Source organism: Hylobates moloch, unplaced genomic scaffold (assembly GCF_009828535.3).
Source record: "Hylobates moloch isolate HMO894 unplaced genomic scaffold, HMol_V3 SCAFFOLD_16, whole genome shotgun sequence".
In the NCBI taxonomy this organism is placed as follows: Eukaryota; Metazoa; Chordata; class Mammalia; order Primates; family Hylobatidae; genus Hylobates; species Hylobates moloch.
In genome coordinates, this window is record NW_026652291.1 from 12558932 (window position 1) to 12575918 (window position 16987).

Sequence of the window (16987 nt, forward strand, 5' to 3'; positions counted from 1 at the left end):
GGCTGTCGGTGCCTTGGGAGTAGAGATCCTGGGGGCCACATGACACATGTCCTGCGGGGTGTTTATTTTCCCCAGGCTCCTCCCCAGGACCATCTTTCATGCCCCCCGTCTGGACTGGCTCTGGTCAGAGCGGCAGGAGAACTGTCGGGCACATCAGGGCGGCCAGGGGCCTCTGTGCCCCACTAGCGGGAAGGACGCCAGGTACATCTCAGCGCCTGCCTGCTTGGCTTCCACCTGAATCACTCCCTCATGCATGATTGTTGCGGCGCTGTAGAGTCCTGGAGCTGATGGGGTCGTTGGCAGCCACAGCAGGTGCCCCATTGGCATGGCCCCTGGCATGCAGTGGCCCTCAGCCAGTGCCCTCCTGTCCTCGCACATAGGTGCCTGGATGCCAGGGGTGTGCATTGCATCCTGGGGGTGGGAGCCACAATGCCTCACCCTGCAAGGACTCAAGGAGGGGCTGCTGGGGCTGGCGGCCCAGGACGGTCCCGTGCCAGCCTTGGGGGAAGTCGTGGGATGGTGACAGACAGCCTTTTCCAGAACTCGGCCTGAGGCTCATGGTTCTGCAATTCTTGCATTCACGTGCCAATGCTTCCCAGTGCCTACGAGCGTGTTTCTGACCAACCGACCTGACATTTCCCCCAAGTGACTTTGGCTTACTCCCCAAAGACATTTCTACTGTGGGATCTACTTGCACTTTCAGTATTCTTTGGATTGGTCTGCCTCTGCGGGTCCCCAGTGGGCCTGTGCGGGCCGGGTGTTGTGGGAGGCAGGCGGGAGCCAGACGTGTGGGGTGAGGGTATTTCAGACTCTCTGTGCCAGCTTCCAGTGCCAAAGAGAAATTGTGCTGTGTGCTTTCTTGGATGGATCCTGTGGAAGCCTACATTCTCTGATTTCCTATTTTTTTCCCTAAGTCACTAAGAACCACCAGAACCCTTTGTATTTTAAGTGCTCACGTGCCAGTGCCAGCCTGTCCCTATGTCTCTAGCATGTTCCCCAAAAGAGAGTCCCGTGGGCTGGGGAGTGGGCTGGGAGCACTGGCCTAAATAATACCAAGAGACTGCTTTACCGTGGGCCATCTCTGGCCGTGATATTCAGGTGTTTAGCTGTCCCACCCAGCCCTTTTCCCCCAGTTCCCTGTATAGTGACAGGGCACTTTGGGAACAGGGCCTCAGGGAAAACCAGATGTGATGCTGTGAGACGGTAGCAGAGGTTGGCTCATTACATCGGTCACTTTTATGTGGGAGGAGAAGGTGAACCGGAGGCCCTGATGGGGCACACGTCCATGCCCAGGGCTGGTGCCCAGCTCGCTGGAGCCCAGGGCTCTGTAGAGCCCTGGGCCGCGTGTTGTGTGCCCGGGGTGGTGCTGCCCCCTGGTGTCGAGTGGCGGCAGTGCGGTCCCTGCATTGAGGGTCTAACGCCGGCTCCTTCCTGTCGCTTTTTCAGACCGTGAGTCCATCTTCTTCAACAGCCACAACGTGTCAAAGCCGGAGTCGTCATCAGTCCTCACGGAGGTGGGTCCCTCCGCTGGGTTGGCCTGGCCTGAAACTGCCCTCCCCTGGGCCTAGGTGTGGGCTGCTGTGGCCATGGGGTCCTTGGCCGAGCTCTCCAGCAGGGTAGGGTGGGAAGGACCTTTGCCTCTGTGCCAGGGGCCCCAGGAGGTTCCAGAGACCCCTGTTCCTCTGCTTGCTTCGAGCCTTCGTGCTAGCAGCCATTGCAGCCCGGCCCAGCACAGGGAGAGGTGAGGGGCACACTGGGGTGCGGGGACAGACCACTCACTGCAAGTTGCCCACACAGAAGGTGTGCTGACCCTTCTCCCAGCATGAGGAATTGGAAGAACTGCTCTCTAATCTGCCTTGCTCCTGATTTTTAAAAAGGCTGTGAAGGCAGCACCATCTCAGTCCTTTGTCCTGCAGTGGTCCTGAGGCTGGCAGGAGTGTCACCCCTGCCCCCAGCACTGTGGGTAATGGGCATCCTGGCTGTTCAGTGAGTGTCGCTGTGGCCAGTGTCAGCCCAGGTGCCCTGCAGTCCAGGTTGCAGTCAGGTCTCATGGCATCAGAGAGGCTCAGTGACCTTTTCACGTTCACAAAGCTGTTCACACGGTGCAAGGCTGGGGTTTGACCCCAGATCTGTCTGACTCCAAAGTTGGATCTTCCAGGAATTTAGGACTTCTGACCTCACCAGTGATTCCTGAGCACCTGACCCCAAAGAATTTAGGAAAGGCTACCCTCTGCTGTTTGCCCGAAGTCCAGAGAGCCAGTGGCCACTTCCCTAAACTCAGAGCCCTCTGCCAGGGAGCCCGCTGTTCTGAGGATGCATGTGTCCTGCTCTTCCTGGGGGGCTTTGCTGGTGTCCTCCTTCCTGTCCTGGGCTGGCCTCTCCAACGAACCAGCCTCCACTCCAGTGGCAGTGCTCGCGTCCCCGGGGGGGCTGCCCCAGAACCCAGATGGCCTGTCTGTCTTTTGTGTCAGGGTCCTCTGAGGAGCCAGCAGTGTGCCGAGGATTAGACAGAGCACAGGCGTGGGCAGGACCTGGAGGGAACATCGCCATCCTTCAGGGTGTTGACACATGTCCCCTGGGAACATGTCAGGCTTTGGGGACAGATTTAAACAGAGCCTCAGTGCCTGGCTGAGAATATTATATGTTCTGTGCAAGAGACGGCTTTCTTCTAAGCTTCAGAATCCCAGGGCTTCTTCCCTGCATGGCTTTGCTCTGGGGGCCTCGGCAGCCCATGTGATGGAGGGGAGTTGACGTTTGCAGACTGAATGTCCTCTCATGGGCAGGGCCAGCAGCCATGATGGCAGAGGGACCCACCAGAAGTCACTGTCTTGGATTACCACTTGTTGACCCCAGCCTCAATCTCCTCATCTGTAAAACGGGAAGGGGTCGGCCTAGAGACACTGCAGGGCCTTTCCCTTCACCTCTGAGGTCTGCAGTCACCTCCTCCTTCCCTCAGCGCATGGCTGCTAGTCAGGAATCTGCCAGGACTGACGACTTCCAAAAATAGAAAAGGGAAATGCGGTCAGCACCATCTTTTCCACTGGGGAATCAGCCCCTCCTAGACGCCCGTGGGCTGGCCTCACACAGCCAGCTCTGTTCCCAGGTGCAGAAACACGCTCGCTGCTCATCCACCTGCCCTTGCCCACCTGGGGCTCCTCCAGTCCTGCCTTGGCCTCCCTGGGAGTCTGGCGCAGGAAGCCCTCCTCTGGCCTTAAAGCACTCCCTCTCTTCCCTGTGGGATGCCCCTAGGATGGGCCCAGCCCCACCTAACTTGCAGGGCCCCACACACCTTTTGCTTTTCGAAATTCAGTCTAGGGTATTAGTTAAGAGCACAGACTCTGACGGGACTGCCTGGGGTCCAGTCCAAGCTAAGGCGAGTCGTGTCACCTCTCCGAGCCTTGGTTTCTTCTTCCTGCCCCGGAAGGGTTCTGGAGTCCAGGGAGTTCCTGGGTGAGAAGCACCCACCACAGTTGCCAGGTGTGCAGTATGGGCACGGTCTCGGCGGCCGGGTGCCGAGGCCCACTGGAGACCCATGAACGCCTTCCTAGTTCCTCTGTCACCTCCTTGCTTTCCAGAACGTCATCGGATCACTTGCGTTGAGGGCCCCAGGCATCTTGTCCTAGGATGGCTATTTGGTTTTGGATAACCAGACAACTTCGGAAGGATTTCTGAGATTCCACAACCAAGCCAAGAGCACTTTTGTAAATGGCGTGCCATGGGGCATGTGGCAGTGCAGCAGCCAAGCTCCCTTGTTGCCGGGCCTGTGCTGTGAGCCTGAGGGCTCAGCCTCCTGTGGGCACCACAATCTCACAGCGAGATGTTTTTATTACGCCATTTACTGGGGCAAGAAAACAAGGCCCAGAGGGTTCTGTTATGGCTTAGGGTACACAGTGGAGAGTGGGCAGCTCCAAGGTGTCCACCAGGGTCTCTCTGACTCAGTGAGGGCCTTGGGCTGCCGGGCGAGTGGCTGAGCTGCCCCACTAGGCTTAGCCTCTGGCCCCCACTGGCAAGAGTGACCCAGGAGGCTCAGAAAAGCTAAGTGGCTGGGTGTGGTGGCTCATGCCTTTAATCCCAACACTTTGCGAGGCTGAGGTGGGCAGATCGCTTGAGCCCAGGAGTTTGAGACCAGTCTGGGAAACGTGGTGAGACCTTTAATCCCTACCAAAACAAAATACAAAAATTAGCAGGGCCTAGTGTTGCTTGCCTGTAGTTTCAGCTACTTGGGAGGCTGAGGTGGGAGGATCATTTGAGCCTGGAAGGTCGAGGCTGCGGTGAGTTGTGATCTCGCCATTGCACTGTAGCCTGGGCAACAGAGCAAGGCCCTGTCTCAAAAGACAAAAAAAAAAAGAAAAGTGCTAAGGGATGAGTGTCTCTTACAGCCAGGCCACTCCTGCCCCCTAGAAAGTATTTCTTCCAGATAAGACACCAAGGCCTTGAGGTTGTGAGCAGGGGGGCCCTGCGTGTCCTGCAAAGCCGGGGTGGGAGATGTGCTGGTGTAGGCCTCAGAGCGTAGGTGATACCCGGGCGTGGCATGGGCAGTGCCCGGGCGTGGGTCTGTCGGAGCATGGGTGGCGCCCGGGCGTGGGTCCCTTGGAGCGTAGGTGATACCCAGGCGTGGCATGGGCAGCCCCTGGGTGTGGGTCCCTTGGAGTGTGGGCAGCGCCCGGGCGTGGGTCCCTCGGAGTGTGGGTGGTGCCCGGGCGTGGGTCCCTTGGAGCGTGGGTGGCGCCCGGGCCTGGGTCCGTCGGAGCGTGGGCGGCACCCGGGTGTGGGTTCCTGCTCAGCACTTCCCTCCCTGGAAGTTCCCAGTGGTTACTTCAGCCTCTTGTGCTTGGGTAAGGGCCATTTTTCTTGGTGACCAGGGCTCTGTCCCCAGCCCTGTCGATTTGCTTTCACTTTTTTTTTTAATTCAGGTGCACCTGGCACAGTGGCTCACACGTGTAATCCCAGCATTTTGGGAGGCCAAGGAGGAGGATTACTTGAGGCCAGGAGTTTGAGGCCAGCCTGGGCAAGATAGTGAGACCCTGTCCTTACAAAAAACAAAATTAGCCAGGCATGGTGGCACATGCCTGTAGTCCCAGCTCCTCCAGAGGCTGAGGCCCAGGAGTTCGAGGCTGCAGTGAGCCGTGATTGCACCACTACACTCCAGCCTGGGTGACAGAGTGAAACATTGTCTCTAAATAAAATAAAATTGAGGTAAATTCACATACATAAGATTAACCATTTTAAAGCGAATAATTCAGTGGCAATTAGTACATTCACAGTGTTGTCCAATCACCACCTCTATCTGGTTCCAAAACATTTTCATCACTGAGAAGAAAACCTTGGGCCCACCAGCACTCACTCCCCATTTCCCCCACCTCTTGTTACTGGCAGCCACTGAGCTCGTTGCAGTCTCTGTGGCGTTGCCTGTTCTAGATGTTCCACAGAAATGGAATCACACAGTATATGAGCTTTTGTGTCAGGTTCCTGCACTCAGCATGATGTGTTAGGGTTCCTCCACGTTGTGGCATATGTCAGAAGTTCATTCCTTTTTATGGCTGTACAGTATTCCGTCGTATGGATAGACCAGTTTTTGTAGCCGTTCATCTGTGGATGCACGCTGGGGTAGAATAACACCACGATGAGCGTGGGTGGACAGCATCCGTTTGAGTACACGTTCTCAGCTCTGGGGTGTGTACCCCAGAGCAGAACTGCCAGGTCAGATGGTTATTCCATGTCCAGCTTTTGAACCCAGCTTCACTTTTGTCTTTCATGGATCAGCCACTCCCTTCCCTTTTGGCCCCTAAGCCCACAACCCCCAAAACTTCAGTATTTATTGAGCACCTAGTGTGAGCCCTCCCTTGGCTGATTTAGAGGAGACAGGATGCAGTTCCTGCCCTGGAATTCAGATGAATCTCCTCCCAGCTGGGCACATACTGTCCCCACCTTATCAAAATAAGTCTGAGATGGAGGCCTTGTTGCTTCCTTTTACAGAAGAGCAAACTTGAGACAGAGAGGCCAAGTACTGTTTCCTAAGTCCACAGAGCTAGGAGTTCACTGTCAGGTTTGGAACCCACGTCTCTCTGACTCCAGAATCCTTCCCAATGCAGTGCCCCACTTCCTTGGAGGCCCTGGCTGGGGGCAGGCTGAGCCCATGACAGTGTGTGCCTGTCCCAGGCCAGCTGTGACAAGCACAGGACATGAGTGGCAGAGGGGAGTACCGGGCTGGGAGGGAGAACAGAGCAGGGTGGCCTGACCAGCACATGGAAGCTTTGAGAAAAGCTGAGCTTGGACCCCAGGAGGCAGGCAGGAGCAGCAGAGCAGCCTCTCTGGGGAGCCTGCATTGTTTGGGGTGTGAGTTCATTTGGAAACAGCATTTTTTGGGAAGGAAGACTGGCCTGCTGGGCCCCAGGGCCCTCGCCCTCGCCCTCACCTCCTTGGTGGTCTCTGTGATGGTGGGCAAGTGGGGGTCTGGTCAGAACTCCTCACTTCTGCCCGGCTCTGTGCCCCAGCTGCTCCTAGCCATGTCCTGCAGCTGCTGGCCTCTGCACCTTTGCCTCCCCTGTGTCCTCTCGGGGGCCTCTCTCCTTCTCCCACCCCTCCCAGGGGCCCACATCCTCCTGCCTTCAAGTTCCGGCTTTGGTGCTGGGCACCATAATGTCTTCCTGGGTCCCTGACACACTCTCCATCTCCTTCCTCCCCGTTAAAAGGCTTTGGTTTTAGAGGCTAAAAAATATGGATCGAAATTCTGCCCTGTGCTTTTGAGCTGTGTGACTTTGGACCAGCCCCAACCCTCTCTGAGCTCCAGTTTCCCTGTGTGTAACGTGCAGTGCTGGCATTGGCCTTCCAGGCTGTGATGAGCCCACAGGAGGTAATGAGCCTCACACACCTGGTGCCTGGCGGCCCTCTGAGGGCAGGACCTGGCCAGTGACCACCCCGTGCTCACCACAGTAGGTCTGTCTGGTTTCCTGGCCCGAAGCATGCCAGGGCCTCGTGGCAGCTGGTGTGGGGGTCTGTCTGTGTGGTGCGGCATCGCAGCTCCTTGGCCCATGGCCTGACTTCCTTGTGTATGTCGGCAGCTGGACAAGATCGAGGGCGTGTTTGAGCGGCCGAGCGACGAGGTCATCCGGGAGCTCTCCCGGGCCCTGCGGCAGGCACTGGGCGTGTCACTCTTCGGCATCGACATCATCATCAACAACCAGACAGGGCAGCACGCTGTCATTGACATCAATGCCTTCCCAGGTGAGTGGCGGCCAGGCCACCTCCACTGACCGGCCTCCAGAGACTGTCCTCAGGTGACCAGGCAGACAAGGCAGGGTGACCAAGGCTGGAAAGCCAGCTTTCTCCCTCACCATGGGGTCTGGGGAGGTGCAGCCCCGAGAAGCCTCAGCCTCACCCAAGCGATGGGCTTACGGGGTGTGCGAGGAGGGAGGGAGAGCCGCACGTCCACCTGGGGAACATCAGGCACAGTGGCTGCAGCACGCATGTCCCTCACCTCCTCTCTCCACGTGCGTCATTGGTGGATCAGGCCCTCCTCGATTTAAGGAGCAGGAAGGACCTTGAAGGGATTACAGCCCCCTGCAGTTTACATGTTGGGAAACTGAGGCCCTAGAGAGGAGGAAACTGTTCAGGCCCCACAGCACATTGGTGGCAGGCCAGAGACTCCCCGGCTCACGTTGCCTCCGCCACCCTGAACTGCAGCGCCGGGCACAGGCCTGGGGAGGAGCCCTGGGCTATGGGGTCTGTTCTCTGCTGCCAGCTGGGCCCTAGGAACCCACTGGCATTGAGCCAGGCTCTGCCATGTGCCCCTCAGCTCTCAGGGAGGGGCCCTATGGGGACCGCAGGAGCAGAGCCCCAGCACAGGGCATGAGGAACGATGGCGTGACATCACAGCACACAGTCACCAGGCTGCATGCCTCGCCCCGGGGACACCGAGGCTCAGTGGCTTGTTCACCTCCCGCAGCAGCTCAGAGACAGAGCCGCACTTCTGTGCCCGCCATTCCCCAGATGGGGGTCCCCCGTTCCTTTCTCCATCCTGACCCTTGTAAAGCACCTGCTGTGGAGGTGAAGCCAGCCTTGCTAGCTGCTGAGGTGCAAAAACGTTCAGGAAATGCTTCCCGCCTTCAGAGACTGTGCCTGGCAGGTGGGGACTCGGGGGTGTTTATCATGGGGGTGAGGCAGGACCTTGGCCCTACGCACTGGCTGGGTACTTTCTGTGTGTGTCACCTCTGCTCATCTGAGAGCATGCGCAGACGCAGTCAGCAGCACAGGCCCCAGCAAGGAAGCCAAGGCTCAGAGGAGTGTGCTGGCTCCTGTCATTCAGTTGGTGTTTACCCAGGGCTGCTGTCGCCCAGGGCTGCTGTCGCCCAGGGCTGCTGTGTGTCCCAGCTGGTCCAGATGCTGATGCAGCGTGAGCTCCACTGCCACGCCCTGCCTAGGGAGAGCTCACCCCTGTCTGGAGGAGGCAGAGGACAGAGCGGGAGGTTGGGGGGCTCCTCTGTGAGGTGGTGACACTGGAGCAGAGGGGCAGGTCCCAGGAGAGGCACCGTGGAGCCCTGTGGCTACAGCAGGTGCGGCTGCGGGGCAGGAAGGGTGAAGGACAGAGTCAGGGGAGCCGCGTGTGGTGAGCTGAGGACGTTGGAGCTCACCCTGGGAGTTGGGGAGCAGCGACCATGAGATCTTGCTTGTGAACTGAAGGGCAGACCCGTGGGATGATCATGTTTTTCTCCATTGCCTCTGGGTGCAGTGGGGAGGAAACCATGGGTTTAGCTGGAGCTGAGGTTTCATGGGGTTTTGCTTTGCAGGTGTGAGGGAACTAGGGCGCAAGGGACATTCAGGATAATGCAAGGGATGTTCAGGATAAGAAAGCGTGGGATCTAAACCATGGAGCATGTTTTGAGTGGCAGAATGAAAAGGGGACAATATCAGTGGCTGGAGGGCCAGGGGGGCACAGGGAGGCCTGTTAGAAGAGAAGTTCTAGAAGCAGGGAGGAGACAGGAGAGGGTGGGAAGCTTTGCACCTGAGCAAGGCCAGTGCCTCCCAACACAAAATGTGTGGATGGTTGCGATCTGTGGGTGCAGACAAGGGATGGCCTTGTGAGCCAGTGTGGGGCACTGTGAGCCAGTGTGGACAGGGAGGGTTCTTCCAGAGAAGCCAAGAGAAGGGCTACCCAGATGGGGTGGGACTATGGCTGAGCCTGGCAGAGACTGGTGAAGGGAGCCTGGTACTGAGGAGAGGCCCAGGGCTCTGGCAGGGCAGAGCTGGTTCGCCGGGAGATAGCTCAGTGTGCCCACCTTACCATAGAGCACGCTTTTGGGGCCAAGCAGAGCGGCAGGCCTGTGCACCCACAGGAGGCACCTTGGGCCATAGGTGTCCAGCAGCACGTGGGTGGGAGAGGCCTGGGAGAGGGGCCAGCACACCGGCTCTGGAGAAATAACCGCAACAGCCGCATGTGCTGATGACACCGTGAGCCAGGCCTGCCCCGACGCCTCACTTCGTCCTCACGAGGCGATGTGCAAAGGGCCGCTGGGATCTCTGTGTTGCTGTTAAGAATGTGAGGCTGGGGGTTGAGTGGCTTGTCCAAAGTCACGTGGTGAAGCCGGATGGGGCCCAGACCATCAGCCCCAGCCTTTCCACCTCTCAGCTCCAGCCATGAGTTCAAACCTTGCCTCTGCCTTTACAGTCTGTGATGGCACAAGCCACCTAACGTTTCAGTCTCAGTGTTCACTGCAGTGGGAACCAGTTTCCCGTCTTGAAGACAGAGGAGATGGCTTTTGCACAGTGCTGGTATGGAGCCGGTACCCTAACCTGCGGGTTCATGCCTCAGTCCGCTCCCCGAGCTCCTGTTTATCCTCAGGCCTCCGTGGAGGCAGCTGTCTCTGTACCACCACAGAAAGCGGCTTCCCTGCCTGGGCCCCTGGGCCTTGTCTGGGGATGATGGAGGAGGTTGCTGGGGAACGGCTCCCTGTTCCCTGGCACTGACCTGATGGTGGAGCTCCTCCATTGCATCTCTCCCTAGGCACCCAACAGCCATGCCCGTGCCCGGGACACCTACCCTGCCCTCCAGCCCTAGCCCAGGGCCGACGGACACCCCGGGTCCTATGGCGGGGGACCTGGCACCATGTGGTATTCAAGGCACACACAGGGCCAAGGGCGTCCTTCAGATCCCATTCTCCCTCTTAGGAGCCGCCCTGAACCTCAGTGTCCTCATCTGTAAAACGGGCTGCAGGGATGCAGTGAGCGGAGGACTGTGGCACCCACAGCCCAGTGGCTGCTACTTCCCGAGTGCTGTGAACGCCATGGATGTCATCACTGCCCTCCCCGTGGTGGTTAACGGTCACGCCTCCTCATCTGTAAAATGGGGACAGCATTATGAAGATTAGGCAAGAGGATGTTGCGGGACGCTCGCACAGTGCCAGCTCGGGAGGCACTGCTTGCCAGCCAGAATAGCCATCTTTATGTCCACCGCGGGCACCCCTGCATCCCCTCTCAGACTTGGGCTTCCTCAAACCACAGCAGTTGTTTGCCGAATAAATAAGGGCATGGGCAGATTTAGCAGTCTCATCTTCCAGGCCCCTGGGCACTGTAAGAGGTGGCACAGGGTGCCCCCATCTGAACCTTCATTCTCACCCTGGTGGGGCTGATGGTTGTAAATGTTGTCCCAGAGGACAGCCCAGGGTTTTTGAAAACTCCCGCCCCTCCAAGTTGGCTCAGGCAGGCGGGGCGCTCGCCCTGTGTGAGTGTCTTTTGGAGCAGTTTGCTGGGAGCCAGCAGAATCCTCCCCTGAGATCCGAAACCTGCTTGGTGGCTCCCAAGGGCTCTGCCAATGTTCGCAACTGTGTTAGGAAGCACTTGCCCCGGGCAGGTACCGCGGTTTCTGATCTCTTCCCCTCTGTTAAGGGGAGCATGTGATGCTGCACCGTGGAGCTTGTCTCAGGCCTGGGTCTTGCTAGTGATGCCCAGCGTTTCTGTCCCTTGGCTGCGATCCTCAGAGAATGGGACACGGGGCCTCTCTGCAGGTATTTTGTGGTGAGAAGGAAGCAGACTCAGTTGGGGCGGCAGCTGCTTTGTGAAGCAGACACCACTCACATCCCAGCCTCTCTCAGTGGTGCCACAGCAGCCTCCACCTGGGCGGCAGGCGTTCTCTTCTCAGTTTGCAGACAGGGAAGCTGAGGCTCAGGGTGGACACGGTCTCCAGGACTCAGCCTGAGGCCAGACTCAGCTGGGCCTCACAGGAGGGGTGTTTATTACTCCAAGTGTGTGGAGCTGGCTTTGGTGCTGCTACCTCTAGCCACGCCAACATCCCCAGCACACGTACTGGCTTTTACCATGCAAGGGGGTGGGTGGGTGAGACAGTGGAGCTGTGCCCGAGATGAACAGGCACAAGCAAGTTTCCTCCTCAGCTCAGCTTCTTCAGCTTCTCATACCCTGGCACCAGCTGAAGGTTGAGGAGCTTGCACCTGGTTGGGCGTCCAAGCTCGGTGACTCCCCTCAGCCCCCCCTTATCTGCTGAGCCGCACGTTTTCTCTGTAGATGGGACGCTGATAGCACACCCTGCCTCATCCTGGGAGCCCATGGGTTCTGCCGCCTCCTCCTCCTCCTCCTCTCTGCATGATGCATGCCCCTGGCTCATGCCCCTTGTGCTCTCTCTCTCCCACCCCCAGGCTACGAGGGCGTGAGCGAGTTCTTCACAGACCTCCTGAACCACATCGCCACTGTCCTGCAGGGCCAGAGCACAGCCACAGCAGCCACAGGGGACGTGGCCCCGCTGAGGCACAGCAAGCTTCTGGCCGAGCCGGCGGGCGGCCTGGTGGGTGAGCGGACATGCAGCGCCAGCCCTGGCTGCTGCGGCAGCATGATGGGCCAGGACGCGCCCTGGAAGGCCGAGGCCGACACTGGCGGCACCGCCAAGCTGCCGCACCAGAGACTTGGCTGCAACGCCGGCGTGTCACCCAGCTTCCAGCAGCACTGCGTGGCCTCCCTGGCCACCAAGGCCTCCTCCCAGTAGCCACGGAGCCAGGACCCAGAGGGGCGGCGCGGGGCGCAGAGCACACCCGCTGGGCCAGCAGCTCCCAACGGCGATGCTACTACTAAGAATCCCCAGTGATCTGATTCTTCTGCTTTTTAATTTTTAACCTGATTTTCTGATGTCATGATCTAAATGAGGGGTGGGGGGGATGGAAGAGAGTACCAGGTGGTCCAGCATTGGGGAGCGGAGCCGTCCGCCTGCTCTCTACAGTGCAGACCTCCTCACTGAGTTTACACACGCTTGTGTTTGCAACACTAGGTCTGGATGGGAGGTGGGGGGTGTGCGTGTGGCTGCCATGCCAGTGTCTGTGCACATCCCCATCTGTTGGTCTCCGTGGCCGCTGTGGACCAGGCCCCTGGGGACCCTGGGGGGAAGCCTGCCCATGTCGGGCTGTGGGTGGCTGATCAGGGCCGTGGGAGGCTGATCAGGGCTGTGGGAGGCTGATCAGGGCTGTGGGAGGCTGATCAGTGCGTGTGAGAGTGGCTTCCCTTCTCCCTGACTCCCCACTCCCTGACCTACCCCTTCCTTGTTTTTCCTCCTACTGGTCTCCACCAAGGCTTTGTAAGCCCCAACCCTGCCTGATGTGCAGCTAACCCCTCCCTCCCCACAGCCAGAGGAGGCCACAGACCCCTCAGGGGAGTTCCGCGCTGGGGTCTGGGCTGTGCTCCCTCACTAAAGGGAAGGAAAGGAAGCTGGGCGTCCTCCAGGTCCCCCAACACACGTCCCACTTAGACCTGCACAGCGGTCTCCTTCCCCCAAGCCAGCACTGCCGCTCCCTGGAGCCCGGGAAGGAGGCTGCCTGGCTAGAGCCCCAAGCTGATGGTGCCTGTGCTGAAGATTTGTGCTGTGATTTGGGCAAATCATTCCAGGTCTTTGGGCCTCCACCCCCTCGTCTCTAGTGGACATTTGAGACCAGAGAGCACCACAGGGCTGGCTTTGTGCCCTAACCCCCGGGATGCAGCCTGCCTTTCCATAAAGTCACCTAGGTGAGGACACACGGAGGAGCCTCGGCATGACACCGTGGAGATTGGGGCCCTCTTCCCAGTGGGTTCGCTCCTTTTCACACCTGCTGGGTCCCTCCTCACCCAGCAGGCCCGGTCCACCTCTCATCGCAAGCCCCAAGCACTGAGCCAGCAGGTGCCAGGGAGCCACCCGCCCCCCCCATTGCTTCTGCACACCTCAGACTCACCCCATCACCTTGGCAGCGAAGCACTGGCTCGCCGGTCTGACCCCTGACCAGGCAGCCCCCTCTACAGAGAAAAGAGTTAGGGAGAAGCCTCCGCAGTCCCTGGAAGATGTGGAGCGCTGGGTGAGAGGCATCAGCCCCCCAGGTATGTTTTTGTGTCTTAAGATACCAGTTTACTTTGAAAAAGTGAAAAAGGCTTCCGGGCTGTCCTCTGCCCAGTGAGACGGAGGACACTAGAGAAAGTGCTGAGTGTCCCGAGAGAAGCCCCCGAGCCGGTGCATGGAGGTCCTTCGACCTGGCTCAGCTGGGCTGCGGGGTGCCCCCTTTGAGGAGGGAGGCACAGGGCTTGGGCGAGGGGCAGAAGCCATCAGAACTGCCCAGCTTTTTTGGAAACCGAGGACCCAACAACTAACCACGTTTACACGACTTGAGTGTTGAACCCCAATTAATGTCTGTACGTCACCTTTCCTAGTTCTGACCCTGAGCCCCGGGGAAGCAGGAAAGCGTGGCCGGCCTCTTGCACTGCTTTGTCTCCAAAATAAACTACTGAAATCAAACCGCATTTCACACATGTTTACACATGTTGCTCAAGTTTGTTGTCATACTCCCAGTCCTTAAAAGACGTTTAATAAAACAGCTTTACCTTTTAAAAATAAAATTTCAATCCCAGTCTGCCTCAGGTACGGGTGGGGGTGAGCAGCGTGACTCCCGGCTGTGTTCCTGTACCGTTTGTGGCCTCCGGGGTCATGCGCATCCAGGGCCCAGATACCGAGTAACTGCTGTGTGCTGTCATGGCGGCGTCCGTAGGCCTCCCTGGCGGGGCGGGGGCGGGGCTGTGGGTGTGCAGGGCAGCTGCATTTTCCAAGAGTGGAAATGGAGGATGGAGACTTGCTTCCTAAATGCCTGGGAGCTACATAGGAGGTAGGGAGGGGCCAGCCGCACCCGGGGCTGGGGGGCCGGTGGACTCCGTCCAGTGAAGCCAAGGGAGTGTCGGCAAGGAGAGGCCTGGACAGCAACGCGGGACCGCACCTGGGAGCGGCGGAGATGGAGCCCAGTTCGCTAAACGTTCACTAGGTGCACGCTGACCGTCTTTGGTCCCAGGACAGTGTCCATAGAGTGGTCTCCCCTTCGGTCGCGTTGTCCCTGGCCTTGGAGTTTCTGCCTCAGGGAAAGACCCACTAAAACCACCTGGGCCCTGGCGGCCTCCTCTTCTCCAGAGCATGGCGGCGCTGCCTCCTGAGCAGAGTCACTGAGAGTGTCTGGGTCCAAGGAAGGGACCCGCTTAGCAAAGGTGGTTGTGGGGTGCTGTGCAGGCACGGCGCCTGCAGTTGGCCCCGCCAGCATCGGGGTGGCTTGGGGCTCTGGTTCCTAAGTTTCTGCTTCTGAGTTGATCAGCACGTTGGCTCTGCAGCCCTGCAGCGCCTGTCTTGATGGTGGTCCACGGATGTGCTGAAGGGCTCCAGGAGCAAGGGGCCGGACCACACTTTGGCTGAGTCCTTGGGTAGTTTCAGAGGGTCACCTGCACAGTCTGCATTGAGCACCCTGGGGCTGAGGCCTTGGGTCAAGTTCTGCCTGACAGTGCTTTGATTATATGGTGATGTGATTCTGCAAACATAACCCCCCAACGGAGTGCCAGCTGCTGGGTGTCCCCACCCCAAGAGCCAAGGGGAGGCCACCCTGGAACTGGTGCTTTGCTCTTGGTGTCATGGAGGTGTCTGGGTCCACACGTGGTGGGTGGGCTGGGCCTGCAGTCACCCAGCATGGCCGGCGGGATTGGACCCAGCTGCAACCTGGCAGGTTCCATGGGGCTTCCTGTGCCTGGGCCTGCCTATGTCTCATGCTTGTCAATAAAGGAGAAAGCATCCTGGGAAAAACATTCCTCTCTGTACCCAGGGGACTGCCAAGTGTGCTTTATAGAAGGCTGGAAGACCGACCCAAGTAGGAAACTGTCACATGTTTGAGCCAACTGAGCAAAGCAGCTGTTGCCTGCCAGACAGCCACCCCAAGACCAAGGGAGCCAGACTGTCGTTTGTCCTTCTAGCCTGGAAGACCAGTTCTTGGCTCTTGGGCACTCACATTGGCCGCTAGCCGCAACCACCGAATGGCTTCACTGATGTCCCTGGGATCTGTATCTGCCCCCTTCTATTCCCTAGAAACTCTGGCAGGGCATGGTGGCTCACGCCTGTCATCCCAGCACTTAGGGAGGGCGAGGCAGGTGGATCACAAGGTCAAGAGATCGACACCATCCTGGCCAACATGGTGAAACCCCATCTCTACTAAAAATACAAAAATTAGCTGGACATGGTGGTGGGCGCCTGTAGTCCCAGCTACTTGGGAGGCTGAGGCAGGAGAATTGCTTGAACTCGGGAGGCATAGGTTGCAGTGAGCCGAGATCGTGCCACTGCACTCCAGCCTGGCAACAGAGCAACACTTCTCCAAAAAAAAAAAAAAAAAAAAAAAACAACTCTGATCATTCACCCGGTGGGATCCCCGGCAGCTCCTTCTCCCTCCCAAGCTGTGGCTCATGGGCCATTGGATTCAGAGACCTTGAGCTGGGTGCTGGCTGCCCTAAAGGAGCACGACCCCTCCAGCCTGGTGACTGGGAGGCAGAGAGGTGCAGCCGTCCTTGACAAAGGCCCAGCCTCTGCTGCCTCAGGCCAGCCTGGCCACACCCCAATGCCACAATCATCTGTCCCGCCCAGGCATAAGCCTGACTCAGGTGATACAGGCAAGGCTTCTCCCATGGGTCTTCCCTTTGTGAGAAAGGGTCTGTGCTGTGTCCCTTCTCTCTGCATAGCCATTGTCAGCGTGGTTTGGAGTGAGTGAGCCTCCCACACTGCTGAGGGGAGAGCTGGTGAGCATGACCCCATGGCCCCCTGCTGGTTGGGGTCTTCTTCCTTCTGATTCTCACTGGCAGGAGCACCCAGACCCCCCCGCCCTTTTCAGAAATGATTGCATTTTCCCTTCAAGAGTCATCTGTGACCTGGCGGTGTGGAGGGACTGTCCCCTCCCACAGCCTGGCCGACCCCCTTCCTCCAGGGCTGTGTGGAATCACCTCTTGGAAGCTCACTCTGAAAAGCCACTCACAGGGATTTCACCAGGATGTTGCTGTTCGTGCCGACACCTGGGCTTTGTGACAAATGCTGTTTGCTTCAAGCTGTTCACAAGCAACTTCACCAGAATCCCAAGCTGGTTCGTACTTAATTTGTGTACATACATATGCATAATATACATGACCACGTATGAGATACAGACACCATGGCTTCTGTCCATTGGCTCATTCGCCTGGTCGCATGTTCACTCCATGAGGTTATGACACTGCGGGTGGCTTTGGGATGGGTGGTTTCAGGGACAAGGTGTCCCTGTGATCTCTGTATTTGCTAACTAGTCTTGTTTTGATTTCTAATGGTCTAGTGGAGTACAGTTAATGTTGTGTTTATTTCTGTAACTGTAGGGGTGGAGTGTAAACCTAACTTTTGGAAACGTGAGGAAATAATAGCTCCAGCCATTCGGAGGGTGTCCTTCTGTGCTTTGCAGGGAGCAAGGGCCGTGCATCAGCCGCCATGAGCAGCCCGTCCTCATCAGAGAAACCCAGACTTGCCAAGACCCCTCAAATGACTCAACACCATCGCAGTGGTTTTCTGGGCCATGCTGTGTGGGCTCCCGATCCTCACTGTAATCTGGTAAGGAGATAGTAAGTATCATCTCCATTTTATAGATGAGGAAGCTGAGGCCCTGAGAGGGCCAGGAGTGCCTGCCCAAAGACTCCTGCTCGTTAATGGCTGGGCTGG

General features: G+C 58.2%; 1 protein-coding gene across 6 annotated transcripts in view; it reads left to right on the forward strand.

Annotated features, from left to right (window-relative positions):
- The window catches only part of ITPK1 (inositol-tetrakisphosphate 1-kinase), a 181003-nt gene extending 164297 nt beyond the window's left edge, over positions 1-16706 (forward strand). For 4 of the 6 annotated variants that reach the window (XM_032135070.2, XM_058429641.1, XM_058429640.1 and 1 more), the window contains 3 exons: positions 1447-1514; positions 7062-7224; positions 11646-13758. In XM_032135070.2, the coding sequence (XP_031990961.1) occupies positions 1447-1514; positions 7062-7224; positions 11646-11989 (575 nt within the window). In that variant the 3' untranslated portion in view covers positions 11990-13758. Of the gene's footprint in view, positions 1-1446; positions 1515-7061; positions 7225-11645; positions 13759-15089 lie in introns of those variants that run through there. The other 2 variants (XM_058429642.1, XM_032135071.2) reach the window with 2 other exon arrangements.
- Positions 16707-16987: the final 281 nt, after the last annotated feature.